The sequence below is a fragment of the Xiphophorus maculatus genome, chromosome 6 (assembly GCF_002775205.1).
Source record: "Xiphophorus maculatus strain JP 163 A chromosome 6, X_maculatus-5.0-male, whole genome shotgun sequence".
NCBI lineage: Eukaryota > Metazoa > Chordata > Actinopteri > Cyprinodontiformes > Poeciliidae > Xiphophorus > Xiphophorus maculatus.
The window spans coordinates 8,446,111-8,467,247 of record NC_036448.1 but is presented as its reverse complement, the minus strand read 5'-3'; the positions used below and the strand labels follow the sequence as shown (position 1 = coordinate 8,467,247).

At 39.8% G+C, this 21,137-nt stretch overlaps 5 protein-coding genes across 7 annotated transcripts; 2 read left to right on the top strand and 3 right to left on the bottom strand.

The window, feature by feature from the left end:
- Positions 1–244: 244 nt before the first annotated feature.
- LOC102235079 (homeobox and leucine zipper protein Homez) lies at positions 245–6,522 on the top strand. Of its 2 annotated transcripts, XM_023335759.1 has the most exons (3): positions 245–2,084; positions 2,757–2,849; positions 3,212–6,522. In XM_023335759.1, exon 3 carries the CDS (start codon positions 3,212–3,214, stop codon positions 5,186–5,188), a length of 1,977 nt encoding a protein of 658 aa, XP_023191527.1. In that variant the 5' UTR covers positions 245–2,084; positions 2,757–2,849; the 3' UTR covers positions 5,189–6,522. The 2 variants fall into 2 exon arrangements, with proteins under 2 accessions (XP_023191527.1, XP_023191526.1); XM_023335758.1 differs by lacking the exon at positions 2,757–2,849.
- Positions 6,523–6,626: 104 nt separating this feature from the next.
- rnf212b (ring finger protein 212B) lies at positions 6,627–12,151 on the bottom strand. Of its 2 annotated transcripts, XM_005809232.2 has the most exons (14): positions 12,057–12,151; positions 11,725–11,826; positions 10,222–10,341; positions 10,070–10,122; positions 9,898–9,972; positions 9,712–9,818; positions 9,467–9,611; positions 9,358–9,386; positions 9,236–9,276; positions 9,117–9,141; positions 7,275–7,332; positions 7,123–7,174; positions 6,985–7,015; positions 6,627–6,876 (listed from the first exon to the last, which is right to left on the bottom strand). In XM_005809232.2, exons 3-14 carry the CDS (start codon positions 10,319–10,321, stop codon positions 6,810–6,812), a joined length of 783 nt encoding a protein of 260 aa, XP_005809289.1. In that variant the 5' UTR covers positions 10,322–10,341; positions 11,725–11,826; positions 12,057–12,151; the 3' UTR covers positions 6,627–6,809. The 2 variants fall into 2 exon arrangements, with proteins under 2 accessions (XP_005809289.1, XP_023191528.1); XM_023335760.1 differs by lacking the exon at positions 12,057–12,151 and having other exon boundaries at positions 11,725–11,885.
- A 281-nt stretch (positions 12,152–12,432) lies between these two features.
- LOC102218563 lies at positions 12,433–14,486 on the bottom strand. The gene is made up of 9 exons (XM_005809252.2): positions 14,423–14,486; positions 14,172–14,338; positions 13,993–14,096; positions 13,837–13,925; positions 13,579–13,759; positions 13,393–13,498; positions 13,246–13,331; positions 13,080–13,171; positions 12,433–13,009 (listed from the first exon to the last, which is right to left on the bottom strand). The coding sequence occupies exons 1-9, from the start codon at positions 14,484–14,486 to the stop codon at positions 12,951–12,953; spliced, it is 948 nt and encodes a 315-aa protein (XP_005809309.1). The 3' UTR covers positions 12,433–12,950.
- Positions 14,487–16,420: 1,934 nt separating this feature from the next.
- Positions 16,421–18,349, bottom strand: LOC102218815 (zona pellucida sperm-binding protein 3-like). The gene is made up of 10 exons (XM_005809253.2): positions 18,282–18,349; positions 18,007–18,191; positions 17,814–17,917; positions 17,653–17,744; positions 17,394–17,574; positions 17,216–17,321; positions 17,050–17,129; positions 16,874–16,965; positions 16,675–16,784; positions 16,421–16,598 (listed from the first exon to the last, which is right to left on the bottom strand). Exons 1-10 carry the CDS (start codon positions 18,346–18,348, stop codon positions 16,590–16,592), a joined length of 1,026 nt encoding a protein of 341 aa, XP_005809310.1. The 5' UTR covers position 18,349; the 3' UTR covers positions 16,421–16,589.
- Positions 18,350–19,292: 943 nt separating this feature from the next.
- Positions 19,293–21,085, top strand: LOC102235594 (NEDD8-like). The gene is made up of 4 exons (XM_005809233.3): positions 19,293–19,449; positions 20,368–20,415; positions 20,512–20,594; positions 20,693–21,085. Exons 1-4 carry the CDS (start codon positions 19,432–19,434, stop codon positions 20,814–20,816), a joined length of 273 nt encoding a protein of 90 aa, XP_005809290.1. The 5' UTR covers positions 19,293–19,431; the 3' UTR covers positions 20,817–21,085.
- The last annotated feature ends 52 nt before the right edge of the window (positions 21,086–21,137 follow it).

Here is a 21,137-nt window from a genome sequence, read left to right as displayed (position 1 = left end):
AGCCCGGATTGCTGATCACTCCTTGAAAAAGTAACTTAGATTATTAATTACTTGATTTGGAAAGTAACGCAAGTTACATTTAAAGTAACTTTTTTAGTTACTTTCAGCAGCTGCTAACAACAACGCTCTGCCACCTGTGAAAATTACATTGAGCTTTGCCAAAACTTCATTGCAAGTTATTTTATAAAGGTAACATCAACAATGTGTCTTTACTTATAAGGTTGAACTGAAGGGGAGATTGTTTAATGGCTACAAAAGTAAAAAAAAAAAACTTTAATAATTTGTGTGTGTTCCACTGTTCTCCACTAAACTCTAAGTAGGATTTTAGAGTTCGTGGTTGTTTTCACGTTTATTGCGAGGTTCATATTAGTCTCAATGTTTGCAGTTTGTTGTAGCGCAACGCGAAGCTCGACGTCATTCGCAGCAAATATATTAACTTGACATTAACAAAAACACAGCAGGACGGATCATCCGGGAAACGATGGACAGGGAGAGTCTGACTAAAACTAATTGGAAGTCAGACAAGTTCTGGGGTTTATGTCTGCTTATTTCCAAGCCCAAAAACCGCAACCAGCGACTCATTACATTTGCTAGCGACTTTAAAAAAACGAGCCCAAAGCCTTTTATAATAATCAGACTTGGCAAAAGAAACTCAAAATAGTTCCTGTTTTTCCAGCAACAAAATGCCCATCTCAAAATGCCCACCTCCCTCCATTGTTTACAATTCTGTCGCTGCTGATACTGTCGCATAGAAACGGCGATCGCTCCCCAAGACGCACAAAGGAAATAAAGTTAAGTTACAAAAGAAAATAGTAACGCAAAGTGGTTTCGATAAGTAACTGTAGTCTGACTACTGGATTTGAAATAGCAACGCGTTAGATTACTCGTTACTGAAAATAGTGGTCCGTTACTAAGTAACGCGTTACTGACATCACTGGATATAACATGCAGGATGGGAGACTGAATTAATTACTGTTTGGTAAACATTCAAGTGACGTTTGATTGCTATTGTCTGTTAAAACATTTCTCCCTGTAGACAGATATTTCTTAATATATCTGTGTTTAATCTGTTTTTCTTTGTAGTAAAAGAAACTGTTACAATGTGTTATATGAATTGTAAAAAAAAGAAGAAGTATAGGTCTGTTGTGGGAATTTAGTGAAATCATGATTTAACAATTTGGGGAGAGTATAACTTCACATAGGATCAGGTTTGTTTTTTTCCCCTTTAAAAGATAAAATAATCTAAAGTAAACTGACTGCAGGGTTCACGAATGTTTTCTCAGTCTTATATTTTTTAATCTCAATCATGTAACAAAAATGCTGATATGTATTACATTTATATGTATTTATACATTCATATGTGTTTGTCCTATGGCAAATACTTGTGTCTGTGACTGTTCAAGACTGATTCAACCACCAGAGGACTTCCTCAATACAGTACAAAACTGGCTCAAAAAGAACCGTTCAGTTTAAAAGATGATTCTCAGCGTCATCCCGTCTCTCTGATGCCACCATAGGTTGCAGCGGGGTAGTTGGTATTGGATCTCCGGAGCGGATTCATTATACTGGCCCGTTCTCCCTCCAATCCACGGCCTGCTCGCCCAGACTGGCACACCCACCCAGCCGTCAGCGAGGGGAGAGTCATGTGGGCCTTCCGGGCTTCCTGGTCCTCAGCTCCGCCTCGCGTTGGTTTGGCCGGACAGGGGGAAACACTTCACAGTTAAAGAACAAAAGCAGCAACGGACCGACCGAGGGGGAGGAACAAACGGCGACTCACATTCAGCCTTTTAATCTCCCGAGTTGGATATTTGTGTCCCTGACCGAGAATTAACCAGCGATTGAACTCCTGCGGCTGGGGACAAACTTGGTTGCGTCGTATCTTTGAATCCTGACTGTAATCCGTCGAGGTGCTTGGTAAAAAATAAGACAAGGGTCAGCCAAATAGATGGACGGTATTGTTTCCTCGCCTCGGTGCCTCCAACTTCGATCATATATACCCTAGTAGTGTGGAGTAGGCTCGGGTTTTCTGGTTTACGTGTCACCAGAACGGACCCTGGGGATTAAGGGGTATTTCGGCAATTTCGGTAAGTTTATTTTTATGTTTCACTGAAGCGTGTCTGACGACGAAGTGCGCCTGTGCAGTGTGAAGCGTTTTAGTTAGTACGCCACAAAGAGGGGGGGGCCAGACTGGACCGCTATTGTTGCTGGCATGGTGGTCAACTTTCACAGCTTTTTATCGAACCCAATTACACAAAGCGTGAATAAACTATCTTCGCGTGTTGCGGGAAAGTGTCGAAAGTGAGGAGAGAGCCCATGTTCTCACCCTCTGGGATTTAACTGTGTCACCAATGACTAACACGATGGTTTGTGACCTAATGTTTGTCCCACTCAAAAACATTTCAGCCCAGTTCCCAGCTACTTAAGGTCAGCCATGGCGTTACCTAACTAAATGCGCAATACTCTTATTTGTTCCGAATAAATAACCCCTGGAATAAAATTAAAAGTTAAGAGAAGTAGTTCAGATCAACTTTTAGCCACCAGATTTATGTGTTTGCTGAATCAAAAGTGGTGCAAAGACTTAAAATGCTATTTAAACCTTTATTTACATAGCTCTTCTTAACAGTCACCCTAGTATGGCATAACACCTGTTGCTGGATTAGAAAATATACATGCATACTTATTTTTTTTATTTACATTTTTGGATTGCACTAGTTGCAGCATAGACACGAGTCTGACGAATCCTCCTCCTACTGCAGGTTTCTGTTGCCATATCTTTTCCTGTGAAGAGGCCTCTCTCATCTCTCAGGACTGAGAAACTTGGAAGTGAAACAAAAGCCTGACCAGCTAGGGTGAGCAAGCAGACAGTGATGGATTCCTTGTAGATTTTCATTCCCTGTGCTCCCACCCCTTTAGCACCAATCCCCCCTCAGCTCACGCAAAACAAAAGTCATTCACCACGCTTTGGGGGGAGGGGAGAGTGCGCCTTGACACAGTATACGACTAGTTTCGTAGAGAGTTTGGAATAAGCAGGGGAACAGGCAGAGGGGTGTATTTGTCCGCTAATTAACTTTGAGAATGAAATCAGAACAGAAAGTTTATTTTCTTGAACAGATTGTCCTTCTCTGCATTGTGATCTTATCTTTGAAGTGACAGTTTGTAAGAAGAGGTGAACAAAAAAAATTTTTTTATCATTGTTTGTTTTCCCTTCTAGATGGCGGAACATATTTTGATAGCCGACATGGCGTCGTATACCGAACGTAACGGCAGAGACAGACGACTTGTGGACCTAGATGAGCCTTTTGAAGTGGATATGACGGAGCCAGAGCGTGAAGAAAAGGCAGAGACCAAACGCTCTTCCAAGAAATTGCGGCACTCCCCCAGCTCAGCAGAAAGCAGTGCCAGTGGCGTGGCTAGTTTCACCACCAACCATAACTCTGTAGTGTGCCTGCCTCTGGTCTCAGAGGGGCTCAAACTGGTATGGACCCAGTCCGATCAGACCCGAGAATTGGACTCAATCCCAGAACTTGTCAATGCCTTTAACTTGTTTCCATACCCATCGTCCAAAGAGGTTAGCACACTGGCTCGGGTCTGTGTGTTGCCACTGGACAAAGTTAAGGTGTGGTTCATGGTGCAGAGGATTAAATATGGCATCAGCTGGTCTTCTGAAGAGATAGAGGAGACAAGGAGGAAGTTGGCTGTGCCTGAGCTTTGTGAGGACTCCGCTGAAACAAACGGAGCCAATTTAAAAACCAAGAGCAAAAACTTGGACGAAGAAAATGACAGCGATGAGGAGGAGTGTGATCTCATTGGTTTTGTACCTGAAACAAAGATGGCAAAGTGTGAGTCTCCAGATTCACATAAATCTACTCCTCCATGTTTTAGGTCCAGTCTCCCACCTCCTCAGGATTCATATTTCTACCGCTCACCAGCAGACACTCCAGCGACCACAACAGCTGATGCCTCCCCTGACCTCTCGGAGTCCTCTGCGCAACAGTACCGGCACGGGCGCTACAAAAAGTCAAAAGCTCAACTCGCTGCCCTGCGCAAAAGCTTCCTAAGAGAGAACTGGCCTGCAGAGCCTGAGCTCAAGCGTTTGCAGGAAGAAACGGGTCTGAGCCGCAATGACATTCGCAAATGGTTCAGTGACAGTCGTTATCAGCTAAGAGTGGGTCGTGGAAGTCTGGCAGCAGCCCAGACCTTTTCTCACCAGGCTTCTGTTGGGAGTAAACATGAACCACAATCTCAAACTCAGCCTCTTTCACTTACTAACCAAAAATCTCGTCAAGTAAACGGGGTGAAAAGCCATGAGGGAAGCCGGAATAACGGGATCAAAAATTCACATTTCTTTCAGACTTTTCTGTCAAACAGTCTAGAAGCATTTGGGGAAAAGCTCCAAGAGCCACAAGCAAATGACGTTATAGAAGAACTTTCTGGAGATACTTTCAAAGAGGAGCAAGAAACTGAAGAAGAGCCGCTACAGTTGACCAAGACCTGCAAGATTGAGCCAGAAGTTGTAGAGTTAAAGTCTTCTCCATGCTCTTCCCCCTCTCGCACTCCACCGCCTACCGCCTCCCCCACCAAAACATATTCACACAGAATCCGTGCATCAAAGAAGTTGGTGCATTCAACTAAAGCCAGTCCTTCACAGACAACCACATGCTTGTCAGGCGCTTCCACGTCCACATCCCCTGCACTCACTCCTGCAGGACGTCCTCGAAAGACCAAGGAGCAGTTGGATGTGTTAAAGCAGCACTTTTTGAAGTGCCAGTGGCCCACAAGTGAGGAATACACTGAACTCGTCAAACTCACAGGTTTACCCAGGGCGGATGTTATTCAGTGGTTTGGCGACACTCGCTACGCCGTCAAAAATGGCCAGTTGCGCTGGGTGAAGGGCGTCCGCGAGCAGTTCTTGGCAGAACTTGCTGCCCAGCAAAGCGGCAGCGGCCTGTCGAACGGCACCGGAACATCAACTCGTGGCGGGGGAGGGCGCAAACGAAAACTAAGCAGAGCAAGTACAGATTCTCCCGATATCCAGCCACTGGTATCATATTACCTTACGACAGGCACACTAAATGAAAAAGACCTTGACCTACTATGCAAGAAATCAAGAATGAGCTACCAGCAAGTGCGAGACTGGTTTGCGGCTCAAGAAGTTGGGGAAACTGATGAAGAAATTGTTGTGGCTTAGGACCTTTTTCTAAAAAAAAAACAAAAAAACTCATCTGCCCACCCCCTCACACACACCCACACACCTTTAACACAACAGATGTGATTATTGCTGTGGTTCATGTTGCTTTAATTAAGGCAGGTTTGTAAAATCCAGTCTTCCCTAAACAAGCCCAAAGTGTGGTTTGTGTATTTTTTTTATATAGATATGCTGCATTTCCTGTTTATTCTAATATATTTAGATCTGAATTATATTTCTACTGGCTCAGTTGCTGTAAATAGAACAGTAACCTCTACACTGGGTTGCTATATTTTTGACCTCCTTTTTGTTTAGATATCACTACAGTTGTTTTTTTTCTAATGTATTCTATTTGTAGCAGTATAACATAATCAGGTAACTAGCTGTAGAGCCAGAAAAAAAACGGCTACACTGACAAACTATTGACTGATCATTCCTTTCTAGCCATTATATTGTATTCATGAAAAGCACACTGGACTTGCTCCTTATAATACAACATCTTGCACTTTGGTTTTCCAACCTGCTGCCCCGATGCTAATAATATACTAGTATTTCACAATCTATACTCCTGATTAGTGTCATTATTTTTACTCCTTGCTGTAGAACTTGTTTTAAAACAACAGCACGGTACATCTCATATGTGTAATGCATTTCCGAAACATTTCCTAAATTGCTCCTCACTCTGTGGAGGTGTTTTACTTACCATTTGAATGCCTTGTCATTTGCATTCTGCAGCATGTTTCGAACAGTAAAGGTTGAACCGGGTTGCAGGAATTACATCGTTGCATAGATGGCAGAATTGCTACATTACTAGACGATGAGTTAGTTAGCATTTCATAGGCATAGGGTGTCATTTTATAGTTTAAAATGTGGGCAGAAGGTGGGTTTTGAAGTAGAAGCGAAAATGAACCAAAATCCAAAGACTGGTAACATTTCACACAGAGTGACAGAACAATATAATCGGGGTCATACGTTCACAATATTTAAGTACTTCTTGTTGACTTTAGAAATTGATGTCGGCTTTAAATGGAGTTCAGCTCTTTGCAAACTTCGTCCAAAGGTCAAACGGCCAGAAACTCGACAAAGTGGCGTGTATGACAAAAGTTTTTCCTCCTGTTGCTCATGAAAAGGTAACGCAACTGTCATGCTGTTGATGTAAATCTGTACATGTAAAGTCTTCAAGTTTATTTTATTGTATTTTTTTTCCTGTTTTAAAAAGAGAAAATCTCATTTGCACAATTGTGTCACTGGAAAATAGCTAAGTGTTTTTGCCATTATAATCAAGTGTACAAAGATTTGTTTGTGTGTGTTATGAATACAGACACCTGTGACGACTTCCTGCTGTGTAAATTTTGTTCTGAAATTGTCCTATAAAAACGACTTTTACTAATAATTAGTTATAACGCGCATTTCAAGGAAAGTAGACTGTTAAAAATCAAGCCAAAGTTTACATAGAGGTTTTAATCCAGGTGAACAATACGGCAAGGTGTTTCAACATTGGGGAATACCCCTTCCTTTACAAAGACTTAAGGTTGTAAAATGCTAATGTTGTTCAGGCTCACGTAAATAAATCAACTAGTGGGTGTCATGCACAAAGGCATTCCCAGCAAGAGCGGTGAGTTATTCACTGTCTGGGTGAGTGAAGTGAGATTCCATTCATAAATGGGAACTGGAAACCAGGAGTCTGGGTTCTGGGAAGGACACAAACGAACTGACTCATTTCTACGGCGGAGAAATTCTTACCCATCATCACTTGTGACATGAGGCTGCAAGGCCAAAAGATCCCTGGAAGTCGTTACCTTGTAGGAGTGCCAAAAGATGGTGACGTTCCTTAATGGGAAAAGATGGACAAATTGTATAACTCCTTTTCAAATCGACGTTTGTATGATCGACGTTGAATTGAGTCGCCGACAAATTTGATTTTCAGTCACACTCACTGAATTCGTGAAGAGAGCTGTGGCTGGAGATGGAAGCAATGGATCCAGGAGTCTGATTAAGAGGAAGTAGAATCGAACCCTTTTTATATTTTATGCAACAAAGATGAAAAATGTTCAAGTGTTTGTGAACTTGGGAATAAATCCACACTTACAGTGAGAGAAATGCCTCTATCCCTGGTCCACCTCTGAGACTCTCCGGAGCCGACATGACTGAGGCAAGATGCATTTTAAAGTGTTTTACAACTGCATGTCAGGAAATCCGAACATCATTGAAAAGTTATTTAATTTCGTTGCATTAAATAAAAACAGGAAAATCATAACATATGTGACATACAGTGACAAATTCCAATTGGGTTTTTTTTTTTTTGCAAATGATTACGACTTGCAGCTAATGAAATCTCCAAAAATTGATTTTTCAGACAATTTGAATATTGCGGAGGCTTGTAAAAATAGATTTCCTAAAAGAAAGTGGACAGACTGATGATTGCTAAACCACGTGATGGTGAAGGCCACATCATAATATCCCTATGTAAAATAGCCTCCATTGGTCCTTTACATAGTATTGACTTTCAGCAAACTATAATCATCAAAATTAACTAGTAACTATTGAAATTAAATTCAAAAATACTTCAATAACCCCAAAGGGAATGGATTGAATTACTAAAATAAATGGCAGTCTTAATTTATTGCGAAGAGTTTGTATAAAACTGAGGGAAAAGGTACATCTCAAATTTTTTTAGTAATATGTAAAATAGTTCAATATTTTTTTGTCATTTTAGAAAGTAAAACGGTTGTATGTCTTTATTACACATAGAATGAAATTTCAAATCGTCATTTTCATGCCTCTCTTACGTATGACGAAAACTCAAAAAATTCAGTTTCTTAGAAAATTATATTACATTGTGAAATGTCAGGCTTGTGAAAAGTATGTTTGCAATTAATACTTAGTTGGGTCTGCTTTTCAATTAAAACTTTCTGCTGTCTTTCCATCAGTGCAATTTTGTGTATTTTTATGTCAGTGGATATCTTTTTGCAAGTCTTCATGTTGATAGATTCCCAAATTTCTTTTGTATTGAATAAGAAATATAAAACACAGACTCTTTTTCTCCTTGGCCTATGTAAGATGCTTGCAGCCCATTTGCAGGATTCATTAATGCATAGCGGCTCTTGATGTTCTGACTCCAGCTGTAGTCCACTTCTTCCCCAAATTCTTGAATGGATTTTTCCTGATAAATCCTCCCACGGCTTCGGTTCTCCATGTTGGTGGTGCCCCTTTTCCTAACACACTTTCTCCTTCCACTCAACCTTCTAAGAATATGTTGGAATGCAGTTGTCTTGTCACACAAATTGAGAGAATTGAAAAGCTCAGGAAACCTTTGCAGATGTTTTGCGTTAATTAGTTGATTCGGGTGTGACACCATGAGTTTCCGATATTAGATTTTTCACAATACTTCAAATTTTCGGAGACACAGAATTTCAGATTTTCATAATATTTGAGCCATAATCATCAAAATGACAAGAATTAAAGGCTTGACTATATTTTTGTACATTTACGTTTTTATTATTTTGGTTACCTAGTAACAACCTGTTGAGTAACTTGTATAGCAGCGGTTTAAGGTTTCCCCACCGTGTCTCATAACTGCATAAAAATAAAAAACAGCAGGGAGGGAAAAGAGAAAAAAAAAGTACAACTCAAGAGGGAATTGTGGATAAAACAGGAGTGGTCATGCCGCCAGTTTGGTAGTGTTCTGGATATTTAAAACAAAAAAGCTAATCAATATTTATCCATAATCACTGATATAAAACTCTTACATCACGATACAATTTTCATTCATATTGTCCCGCCCTAATTCTGCGTAATAAAATCTATAGAAAACACGATTTCCACTTTCTGAAATCAGAGATGAAACATATTGGCATTTTTCATCATATTCTAATTTTTATAGCTGCATCTGTACAATAAGCAATCATGAGATTTAAAAAAGAAAACCTACCTCGCTGCTCTTGACCGAGGAGTAACTGTTAAAAACAGACATCACGCCATTTTAATCGTTAAAGCTCCGAAACTGACACCAACCCTAAACAGGTTCTGAGCTTCAGTCACTGGGTTTACCTGGTGAGGTAACGCCAACTGGGAGCGAAACCCTCTGAGCGCTGCGGTTCGGAAAACGTCACAGAGTGATTTGACTTCTAACAACTCACAGTTTGTGATCATGAACGCAAAGAGATGCTTACCCAGTAGTTTGGAACTGTCCGGGAGAAACCTGCGGCACAAAAGAAGAAAAAAGTGAAGCGTGTTTAAAAATTCAACATGGGGAAAGGACAATTTTTTTTTAACACTTGCCCTCCTTTGAGAGAGTGGCTTTTTCAGTTCGGCAGTTTCTCTTTGCAGCTCCAACAGCTGCTTCTTCATCTCTCCGTTCTCTCTTCTCAGCTCCGACAGCTGCTTCTTCAGCTCACCGTTCTCTCTTCTCAGCTCTGACAGTTGTCTTGTGATAAGAGCAGCAGCAGGAAATAAGAGTCACAAAATCAAATTTACTTTATTTGATTTGATTTTGCACAGTCGCTATGTAGCAACATGAGAATCACCTGTAACCCTGCTCAGAAACCTCTTCCAGACGCCTCTCCAGTTCACTGGATTTGTTCTTAAAGTGAACCGTGACTCTCTCCTTCTGCTTCTGCTGGAAAATGGCAATCTGTGGAGTGTGAAAACTCCCTCAGTGACCGATGAAAGCGTCTCCATGACGTCAGACAGGATGCACAAATAGGACAGACCTGCGCTATGTTTTCCATCCTCGCCTGGATGAGCTTTCCAGGGTCCATGAAAAACACCTTTTCCTGTGGCTTCATCTGAAATGAAAAAAAAGTAAAAAAGAAACATCTTCCATTGTGAGTTGAGATGATGCCCAATCATAACCTGCAATGAACCTATGTCAAACTCACCAACCTGATCGGTGATGGGCAGATAACTGCAGGCCACCCCACATGTACTGCACTGCTCTGATGGATTTAACAAACACAGCAGACATCAAAAACAATGAAGTCAATCCGTTGAAAGCTGTGTTGGACGAAAGCGGCCTCAATTAGCAAAATCCTCACTTGATTTAACGCAAGCTTCGCAGGAGATGTGGCCACAGCTCGACACAGCGAACTTCGACCCGCTTTTCTTGAAGCACTGGTTGCAGTGGAACCAGTCCATCTTTGGACTTTTACCGTCTCCTAAATCAAGAACAGATACTGTCGCCAGGCGAAACTCGTTCACGTTTTGTGACTTCGAAACCACAAACTTCGATGTAATTCTATTGGGTTTAGTGGAACAGACTAACACAACATAGTGCATAACAATAAGTAAAGAGAAGGTTGTAGATGACTTTCTCTACTTTATTTAAAAGTGTTGTGTTTTGTTGAACTACATTTTTCTGCAACCAGAATTGCAAAACTGTCTTAGAAGGTCTCTGCGAGCTTCACACATCTACAGACACAACCCTTTTTTCCACCATTCTTAGTTCAAGCTCAGTCAGCCTGGATGGAGGGTGTATTATTAAGCACTACTTTCCATGGGTATTTCACATAAGATCCAGAGAAAATATATTAAAGATTTTGGTTGTAGTGGCAAAATGTGTAAAGCTTCAAGGGGTAACAACAATGTGCCGTCCAAGAGTCCCACATTAAACTCTTTATCAGTTAAATCTACTGTGTCTATGTGTTGTCAAGAGATTCAACATTTTATCCAAAAAAAAAGACCTAAAAATTGATTAAATAATAAAAATCCTGTTCCAATAAGCAGGTAGCAACAAAAATTGGAATATAGGCTTCTGTAACATTTTCAATCGTGGATAATTGGGGGAAGGATTTAATAAGCTTAGGGTTCTTCCTACCAGATATGAAAGTTTGGGGGTATTTTATGTTTGATTATCAAAGGGTTTTTTGTTCTTGTTTTTTTATTAAATTTTTTTTTTCCACACATTTTACTGGTTTGAAATAAAGGTTATCAGGTTGTCGCCATGCTGAAATATTTCCTAAATAAGTGAACCAGCTTCAAGCAACTGTTATACACACATTTTATTTTTCTAGGCCACAAAATCTAACCAAACAAGTCTCTGAAGCAAAACATCCCAACTAATTAAAATCGATTAAAAAAAATTTAAAATCTGTAAAATCCTAAGGGTTTAATAATACCTTCTAAGATGACTTTTCTTTTTATAAAAAAAAATGAATCCCCCCAACTCCAGAACTGAGTCTTGAGAGCCCCAAAGTATTTTTTTAATCAAACACCATAGTACTTTGTATGTTTACAAAGAAAACTTGAGACATTTTTAAATTTGTAGATTTTTTTCTGAACTTAATCAGTATGTAGCTGTTTAAAAAGGATGACAACATTACAATGACATAACAGGAGCTACTGACTCCTATGCACAAGTCATTTGTGTGACGGATGATTGCAAACGGAAATACAGTTTTCTTGTGAATGTATTTGCAGAAATTATTCTCTTTGTAAATGACAAACTTTTTGAAAGAGCGGATTGCTTGGGAAAAACTAACTCAACAAAGCCGAGAACTTGTGATCTGTGTGTTTACATGAAAAGTCTTGTTGCAATTTACCGGGATTACAAAAACGGAGCTTCTGTGGGGTGGGAACCAAATCTGGCTGCAGCCCAGCGGTCCACGGTCTCCTACATCCGGCCCTGGCTATCCTACATTAAACTTTTTAAAAAATATGCAGCAGTTAAGGCTGAGTCATTTATACAAACTGTTACTGGATCAAAATCAAGTTCAGATCAGTTATGTTTCCAACGTTGCCATAAGGTTCCTCATCCTGAGGACGTACAGCTAGCAAGCTAGTTAGCTTAAATATCTCGCAGCTTATTAGCGGTGGAAGCTGAACTGTGAGCTCCTAAACAGCAGCTCGTTAAAATAAAGTCCGTCCACCTTACCTTTTGTCCAGGAAAAACCTGCGTCCGTACATTAAGCTTCCCGAAATTCAATTTTAAGAATCCAGTCCAGTGACGTAGAGGGAGCGAGCGCAAATCGGGGAACTTCCGGTGCCGTCAGCTGCTACAGTTCAGTAAAGGCAGTTTCTCTTTTCTGTGGCAGATTGAATAAGTTGATTTAGAACAAATAAGTTGCATCTTTTGCGTCATCCGACTGATTCTGTGGCAAATGCCACGGCTTTTGTGGCGTATAAAAATCTGCCGCCGGAAGTGCCACAATTTGAGTTTGGACCTGCAGGAGACCTAAGGCACCAAATTCCTAATTTACAGGATCCGAGGATAAATTAAGATTTATCCTTAAACTGTTCATATTAATGTACATTTTTCCATCCAAAGATTGTAATGGACAAGCATGAAATCTGGTGTGTATACAACTCCTGTTTACATGTGCATCCTTTGCCAATAAGCTGGAACGGGCTAAGTGTCTAAGATATGGTGTGCATTCAGCTTAAAGTGAAAATGCTCAATTTATTGCATCAATGTATAGTTACCACACATCTTAGAATATCAGAGTCTTATGTGTAAATCCTTTTCCAACACATTGGGCTTAGAGTTTTCTCAAGCTTTCCATGAGCTCTCAGGTCAAGGTTTGTCTAGTTATGCTTATGGAAAACATGAGCGTAAACCTTCTGCATAAAAGCCATTTGACCCCTCCCCCATCCTAAAAAAACACAAGCAAGATACTTAGTCAACTTGGCTATTGTATCCTTCCTAGTTTTGGTGTCAGGCTTTAATCCAAACTTTAAGTTAATATAAAGAGACTTTTCCTCATTTAAGTATTTATAGATTCCACATTCTTCAAGGACTCTCCAGAAGTTCCAGTCAGAGCATCACATGTTAAGCCAAGTCAGGAATGGTAAGTGGGCCAATCACTGCCTTCTGGAACAAACCATTGCCTAAAGAATAGAATTGGATTAGTACACACAGACAACAACAAAAAAATTGTTTTTAAACTAAGATTCATACCTGGTCCTGGGCTTCTTGCTCTTCTGGTCTTGCAGGAAGAGTCACAGCAGTCACATATGCTACTATACACAGGGTTATCCAGTAACTCCCAACTGAAAACAAAAGGCACACCATTCAGCTCGAGCGTCAGGATAACTCAATAGCAAGGTGACGCCTTTATCTTTACCCGTGATCCTTCACATAATGACAGGCCTTCTTGGTGCTGCCAAGACCATTGGGATCCCAAGCAACCATGGTGCAGTGGATGTATACCTAGGAGACACCCGTCAGACTCCATTCACAAACAAGCCAGCCACATAAAGAAACAAGTTACCTCTTGTCCAAGCCCAAACCTAAATGCCTGAAGCAATAGCCGGAGTTCTGAGGCCTTCTGTCTTTGTTCGAATTTTGAGCGGCTGATTTTACTGTCTACAAGACACCTGCAAGTTAGAAGAGTCATTAGAGTCTCAAACAAGGGGAAATATAAAAATCCGTTAATACATAAGGTTAATTGAAGTACCCCTTATTGGTGATTATGGTGTAAGTTTCAACAGCAATCTCGAGGTCTGATGTGGTTGCGGCAACACATTCTTCAAGCAGAAGCAGCAAGGGTTGATGGGCTACTGCCACCACACTAGCCATGATGGGGATCATGGAACCCAGGGGAAAGGTAGCCGTTTCAGCAGGGCCCGAAAAGTCAGCTGAGAAGTTCCACCAAAACAGCTTTCAGTTTGACTTGTGGATGGTCACAATCAGTCATTAGAGTGTTAGAACCTACCATTCATAAGTTCAATATAGAATACCAAGTCTTCAACTCCATATGTAGAGGACACCGGATCATAGAGTATTGGGTACCAGTCTTTGGGCCTGAAGACAAGTTAGTTCAGTCTTCAAGTACAGTTAAGAGTTTCAAATCTAGTCAACCAACACTTACCTTTGATATGAACAGACCACTGGAAGAGTAAAAGGAAGGACATAAGAGTCACTAGATGACATGTAGAACAGGTCATTTGTGTAGTTCAGTTCATTGCCCGAGACCTGTTAAAGAAGAGAGTCAAGATGCAGTTTGAAGTAGTTTGACATGCTTCGTTTGGCCAGGGATATCTTGCTCACCAGCCTCCTGAAGTTGCAGTTGTCAAGTTCCACATTGAAGACCACTTCCTGTGGTGTAAAGGTGGTGGGGAAGCAGCTACCAAGACGAAACAGCGACGCATCAGCCTGGGATCTGCTGTCTGACCAAACTAAGGTCACGTAGTCCGGCCCACAGTCTAGTTTCAAATCTGGAGAGGATAAAGGACTAGTCTGCAAAAAGGCTAAAAAGATTGTCTGTGGAAAAAGAAATATCTATATGTTGGCACCATTACCTGCAGCAGCCAACCCAACAGCCACCAACCAGAGAAGGAGCTCATGATACCAAAAGAAAGCCATCATGACTGAATAGTGAGTTGTCCCAGTTGTGCTTTTATTCTCACTGACTGTTGCAGTTCAATCAAGGAAATTACTTTCACCTGGTGGCTGTTAGCAGCAGTCAGGCATAGACCATTGGTGTAATTGCAGCAAGGCTCTAATTCAAATCTCCCAAAAGATCCAAATAATCAAACGTTTCATTTTATGGCAAGGAGAAGGAAGGAGAATGTGGTGTTGAAAATTCATTTATGATATTATCACCTTCACAGAAGTATATTGTTGTTACTGTTGTCATTCTGCAAAGGTTTATGACGACTTTGGATTTTACTTTACCATAGGTTAAGGGTTCCAAAACCATCAAGGGCAAATAATGTACTCTAACTTCTAAAATGTCTAAATTTTCTAGTTTCTGATAATCAACCAACTTCCTATTCCATTGACCTTTTTCTTGTTCCATTTAGCTTTTTTAATTTATGTTATGAGACAAAGTAAACATCTGTGTTAATTTATGAAACACATATGCATAAAAAGCATGACTAGGAAATGTGTGGTCTAGAAATCCAAGAATCAGTTTGACTACTTGGGATTCTACTAGTTAACTACCATCTCCTCGCAGTAAGAAGATCCTCAGTATGAATCTGGGCCAGAGCTTCTCCACATACAGTTTGTATGTTCTTCCCATGTACGCATAGGTTCTCATTGAGTCCCTGGGCTTCCTTCGAAGTCCAAAAATATAGCCGGGTCAATTGATCTAAGTAGCTGTTAGGCATCTGTGTGTGTGTGAATTCCCTGTGATAAATTGACTAAATATCCATTCTGTATTCAATACATTAATCCCTAAAGATAGACACTGAAATCATTTTTGTCAAATAACTTTAAGGTAAATGATAAAACTTCAAAATGGCAACCCACATCTAATATTTTTCTTAGGGAAAACAAAAAAGTTAAATATTTATGCCAGATTACTCAAAGTAGCACTTAAAACAGATTTCTATTTAACTAGTTTAGAAAACACTGTCCATTCCAAGGACTAGAGGATCAAAAGCAGTTTTACTGGTTGTTTTTAAGTTGCCTTTTCTTTAATGCATTGCTCCAAAGACTGGTCACAGGCTTTTTTCCCCTCTGTATTGCATAAACACCTTTAGTCAATACAGAAGTAATTCTAAGCTCTTAGAACTGTAACAGGTACATAAAAGACTGATTCTGAAATCAAATTTGTTACTCATTTCAGAAAGTGAAATTTATTGCAGGACTATTTCTTGTAACATGACTTACAGAAAAAAAATTACATAAGAAAAAAGGATCTTTTAAACAATGTCAGTCCACAGCATAGCATGGAGGTGACAAACCTGTGGGTTTTGCTGAAGTATAATGAAGTCCAGATTAGTTTAATACTGGCCCTCTAGTCATGTTTAGTTTTGATGTCTCATCTTTAATACTCTTAGTATAGAGTTCAAGTTGCTGGCCAAACAATTTTTTTTGAGCTTTTGGTACTGCAAATATGGAAAGTCCTGCTGAAAATGAAAGTCCCATAACATTTCCTTATAAACACCAAGGACATGGGACCCTTGGAGAAAAAAAATAGAATAATTCAGTGTCACTTGAGAACCTTGATTTCCAAATGAAAGCCAAGCTTTTATCTATGCCACTCAAATTCATTGAACAGTTTTATTGTAATGTTTTCACATCCCTCTTTCAGTGCGCTAAGATACCAATCGGCTCTGTGGAAACATTGGTATGCAAGTCTTTTATAAGATTCTTTTTATTTTCTCTTTTATATATTGTGTTGTCTGTATCATCTTTGTGGACCATGTGTCTGTTGAAGTAAATCAAATCATGCTCCCAATCTATGCTGTGGCACTTTAGGCTCACTCCAGCCTTGTAGGACATTGCCATTTCAAGTTAGGGTTTGACCATAAACTAATGTTAATACAAATTGTCAAGGGAACAAAAAAAAAAAAAAAAAAAAGTCTAAATTAGAGCAGGGTTTATTTCACAACAGCATCAAGTCAGGCAATTTCAGGTTCTTAAAAAAAACAAAAAAAAAAAAAAAAAAAAAAAACACAAGTGTCCAGAATCTTGTAAATTAGTGCCACAGGCTGCACCTTGGAGTTCAGCTTCAACTTAAATTTCCTGCAAACAGACAATTACATTTGTAATGAGACATGCATTGGTGCAAAGCTTCCCCCCCCCCCCCCATTCCCCGGACCTGTGAGCCAGCTGCATCAGTCTCAGGCAGAGAGGCATTCGTCATAGAGGCTGGCTGGTCGACTATGATGATGGGTCCCAACACAGAATTGAAGTGCATGCTGTGAGGCTCTAACAGGGAGAAAAAAAAAAAAAAAAAAGAAAAATCAGGAGGCAAGCTATACAGCAAGGCTATTGGGCGGGGACATAAAAACACTTACCCCAGCTTGTTGCCCTTTTGGTGCGAGGACTACAAGCGTTATCACAGCAGTTGCACAGAGAGCTCCGAGCAGGGTCATCAAGCAGCTCCCAGCTGATGAGCAGAACAGTTTTAAGCAGCTTGTCCTTAGTAGCCAAGAGAGATTTGGCAACATACAAGTTCAGTACACATAGTTACCTCCCATCTTTCACATGGCACGCCTTCCTGCGTTTATCATAATCCCCATCCCACACGATTAGATTGCAGTGAATGTATACCTGGGGATCGCAACAGTTAGTTCACAAATTAGGGGAGGAAAAAAAAAAAAAAGAAGAAAAAAAAAGCAATTTAACTCTGGACTCACCTCTCCTCCCATCCCAAACTTGAAAGACTGGAGATAGAGAATTATGGCAGATGAATGGTACCGAGGAAGGAACAGTGAACTTCCCCTTTTACTTTCTAGCAGACACCTAGTGGTCCCAATTCAAGTCAACAAGTCCAGTGACCATTTAAAGACAAAATATTGGAAGTTTGACGCCTACCCATGATTGCCAACAATGGGATAAAGTTGGTTGCCAGGTTCCAGTTCTGGGGTTGAGGCCACGACGCACTCATCCATGAGGAGCACCAGCGGCTGATGGGACTTCTGCTCCACAGCTGCCCAGATCGGTATGAATGAGCCGAGGGGAATCACATTCGTCTTTGAGACTCCTGTTAATTGCTCTTTAAGGGGTGGAGGTGAAGAAAACAAGTTATTCATCCCAGAATGTAGCTAAAATTTTACCTGGCAGGAGATCTTACCATTCAGGAGAGCCACATGAAAGACTAGCTTACTGCGTCCCTCAGAAACACCTGAGCCAGGATTTAGGAAGTGGGGGATTCTTCCTTCAGGTCTGAAACAAGAGAAGATCCAGCACCATACCTTACTCTTTTAATCATACTGTAACAAAATGAATTCCTACCGTTTCTGGACACATTGGACGGGATATTTAAAGACGACAGGCTTCGGTTTTGCTTGTGGCCTGAAGCTCAGCTCGTTTTGATAAATTATGCGTTTTCCCTTCAGCTGCAGACAAAAAAAAACAAAAACAAAACTGTTAGTGGCGAACATTGTATGCCGATTAATCGACTGAAAACATTATGGAGACACCTTACCCGCTTGGTAAACTTGCAGTCATAGAATTTGTAGTTAAAATGTGCTTCTCCCTCTCCGGTGGGCAGAACTTTCCACGATGACGGCATGCAGCTTCCAAGGAAGAACCGAGCTGCGTATGGGACGAACTGGGGGGCCACCCTCCATGTCACTCGCACAGAGTCTTTAGCACAGACCACTTTGATATCTGCGGACAAAGGTCCAGAATTATTTCATGACCACAAAAAAAAAGCACACACAGCCGCTATACATCCATACAGATGTATGAGACAAATACCTGGGTCAGCAACAGCTGTTGCTAAGACAGCCAAGACCACAGAACCTAGACAGAAATGAGTTACCATGACTAATGGGTCTCAGACACAACCAGACTGAGGCATTTTATCCACCTTTCAGTTAATTAGATGAATGGAGAACATCTGTGTGAAGGCGGGACAGCGATTTATCAGAGTGTTGTGTTCACTGTCCCCAGGAAGAATGGAAGTTGAAATAAATACATATTTAAATTAATAAAAAAAAATAAAAATAATCACTTTTCATTTTTAACAGAAACAAAGGTCTGCTATTGTGTTGTTTAGAGTGTGCTTTTTTTTTTTTTAGAGATGGTGAACAAAAATAAATGTACACAACTTAAAATTTATTAATATAGTAAACCTATTCACAAGCAAACATGTTATTTTCAAATGAAGTGAAATGAAATCATGGATTGCTTTACAAAAGTAGATATATGTCTCTCTCCTCTCTCTCTCTGTATATATATATATATATATATATATATATATATATATATATATATATATATATATATATATATATATATATATATATATATATATATATATATATATATATATATATTCATCATTTATACATACAGAGAGGGAGAGAGAGATAAAATAGTAATTAGAAAAATATGTAATGGACACTATAAAAACAAGAATTTGTTTCTCTTAGAGATTTTTCTTATGAGATTATGTTTTTTTAACAACATAATCTCGCAAATTTCCCAGTAATTTCGTGTATAGTCTACTAAAATTGTAACACTAATTTGCTAAACTGTTCAGACTCTCAGATGGTTCAATTTTTATCGATAACAAATAACAACAGATGCTTATCAAACACATGGTCGCTAACAAATAAATTAGTGCTGTTTTTATTTTTGCAAAAGTTTATAAAAAAAAAAAAAGATAAGGTACGTCTAGATTAAATTTTCATTATTACTAACATTATTGAGCTGTAGTTTTAACGGCGGAACCTTTCTGCTGGTGTTATGTGGCAAGCCGACATAGTTAGGGTGTTGGTCCGCTACACAGGAAGTAAAGTCTGGTTAGCTTGACGAGCTGTGGTTGTAAAGCGTTAATTTGCCAGTTGTTTTGTTCTGTTAGTCGTCCATTTTATTTTCAGTAAAATAATAGTGTTTATTCAACATGCTGATCAAAGTTAAGGTGAGAAATGTTTCATTGAGGTTTAACTTTATTGCTGTTCGCTAACTGGTCCGCCGGTTCATTATTTCTTCTCTGATATAATCAACCATTATTCAGTGATTCTGCTCAGAAGACAGTTACATTATCTGATAGTAAGGTTAATAGATCATTTGGGCTGCTTAACTTACTGCTCTCGGAAGTTGTTTCAAAAAATAAAATCATGAGTCAAAGCAGAGGGAAAACAACTTTTGACTCGGGAGTTCCTGTACGAGCCTTACTATGTATTTTTGGGTGTCCATCTCAAAACCCTAGATTTATTCTTTTTGCTGACTGACAAGACGTGTCCTAAACAACTCCCGCGTTTTTTATTGTTTCTGTAGTTTTATAGATAAAATTTTTTTTTGGGACCAATTCCAGTTAATTTCGAGCCTTACAAACCACCACAGGACTTTTCAAGAAGGGTATGAATGTTACCTTTATATAGCTAGTCAGCGGGTTTCTGAAGATTAAAAAGCATCTAAGTCTTCAAGTTTTAGGTTTATTGGTAATCCGGTGATACTAACATATCACCACCTTCCTAAAAAAAAAATAACTGGCTAAGTATTTTTTATTTATTTATTTTTGCCAAAAGCGACTTTTGGAAAAACCAAAAATATAAAATCACCATCACTTTCTTTCCAAAAGATGCTATTGGCAAAACAAAAAAAATTTAGGCCATTATTTTTCGAAAGGTGACGATATGTACATGTATAATACAGTCAAAACATTTAAGTGTAAGTTTGACAAAAAAAACATACTGATAAGGTCTACCTATATATAAAAATAAAAAAAAAATTCTGTTGAGGCTTTTAAATCACAGTAGTGTTATAGTTATAAATGTGTTCATGGTTTGGAACAGCTGTCGAATCTCACCCGTGCTGTTAATGTTCCCACTCTTAGACCCTGACTGGAAAGGAAATCGAGATCGACATCGAGCCCACAGACAAGGTGACACATTGACACAAACTACTGTTTTACAAAACAACCTCATTATTCAACTGATTTCTGTCAGCGCTGAGTGTTCTCGTTTTGTCCTACGTCAAGGTGGAGCGAATCAAGGAAAGGGTTGAGGAGAAGGAAGGGATCCCTCCACAGCAACAGAGGCTCATCTACAGCGGGAAACAGATGTGAGCCAGCTCACTTTGTAGTCCTTTTTGTGATCCCTCCATAAGGGTTCTCCTTTAAAGCCACAACCCCTCCCGTCCCCTCTTCCTCCCATCTTCAGGAACGATGAGAAGACGGCTGCAGACTACAAGATCCAGGGCGGCTCGGTGCTCCATCTTGTGCTGGCGTTAAGAGGAGGATCAGAACCCCACAGAAGCTGCACACGCCTCTCTCCCTCGTCATGAGTTGCTGCTGACCTGAGACCTGCCGAGTGCCAACACCGCGGCGTTCAAATCGGTGTTAGAGCTAAATTAGGCTAATGCTACCAAGAAACGGCAATTAAAAACAAAACTAACTAAACCTTCACAAAAAAATTGAAATATGAACGCTCTAATACATATGTGGATTTTTTTTTTGTGTGTTAACCTACATTGTTTTCTTTGACTTTGAACAGTTAAAGCACCACAGTTTGAAGATTATGTGATCTTTGCTTGTGAATAAAGGGGAAAGTTGACTTCTAGTGTCGTCCTTTGGTTACAAAAAAAAACAAAAAACAGACATCAGAT

Excerpts from the sequence above, each read along its gene's own strand:
- LOC102218563 (XM_005809252.2), bottom strand. The coding sequence starts at position 14,486 with ATGGCTTTCTTTTGGTATCATGAGCTCCTTCTCTGGTTGGTGGCTGTT. Across the intron at positions 13,499-13,578 it reads ACCATAATCACCAATAAGGG|GTGTCTTGTAGACAGTAAAA; the intron begins GTACTTCAATTA and ends TCTAACTTGCAG. Across the intron at positions 13,332-13,392 it reads GGTTTGGGCTTGGACAAGAG|GTATACATCCACTGCACCAT; the intron begins GTAACTTGTTTC and ends GGTGTCTCCTAG.
- rnf212b (XM_005809232.2), bottom strand. The coding sequence starts at position 10,321 with ATGGACTGGTTCCACTGCAACCAGTGCTTCAAGAAAAGCGGGTCGAAG. Across the intron at positions 9,819-9,897 it reads GGATGGAAAACATAGCGCAG|ATTGCCATTTTCCAGCAGAA; the intron begins GTCTGTCCTATT and ends CACACTCCACAG. Across the intron at positions 9,142-9,235 it reads AGTTGGCGTTACCTCACCAG|TTACTCCTCGGTCAAGAGCA; the intron begins GTAAACCCAGTG and ends TGTTTTTAACAG.
- LOC102235079 (XM_023335758.1), top strand. The coding sequence starts at position 3,212 with ATGGCGGAACATATTTTGATAGCCGACATGGCGTCGTATACCGAACGT.
- LOC102235594 (XM_005809233.3), top strand. Across the intron at positions 20,416-20,511 it reads ACATCGAGCCCACAGACAAG|GTGGAGCGAATCAAGGAAAG; the intron begins GTGACACATTGA and ends TCCTACGTCAAG. Across the intron at positions 20,595-20,692 it reads ATCTACAGCGGGAAACAGAT|GAACGATGAGAAGACGGCTG; the intron begins GTGAGCCAGCTC and ends TCCCATCTTCAG.
- LOC102218815 (XM_005809253.2), bottom strand. The coding sequence starts at position 18,348 with ATGGTAACTCATTTCTGTCTAGGTTCTGTGGTCTTGGCTGTCTTAGCA. Across the intron at positions 17,918-18,006 it reads ACTGCAAGTTTACCAAGCGG|CTGAAGGGAAAACGCATAAT; the intron begins GTAAGGTGTCTC and ends TTTTGTCTGCAG. Across the intron at positions 16,966-17,049 it reads TGCCATGTGAAAGATGGGAG|CTGGGAGCTGCTTGATGACC; the intron begins GTAACTATGTGT and ends TCTGCTCATCAG.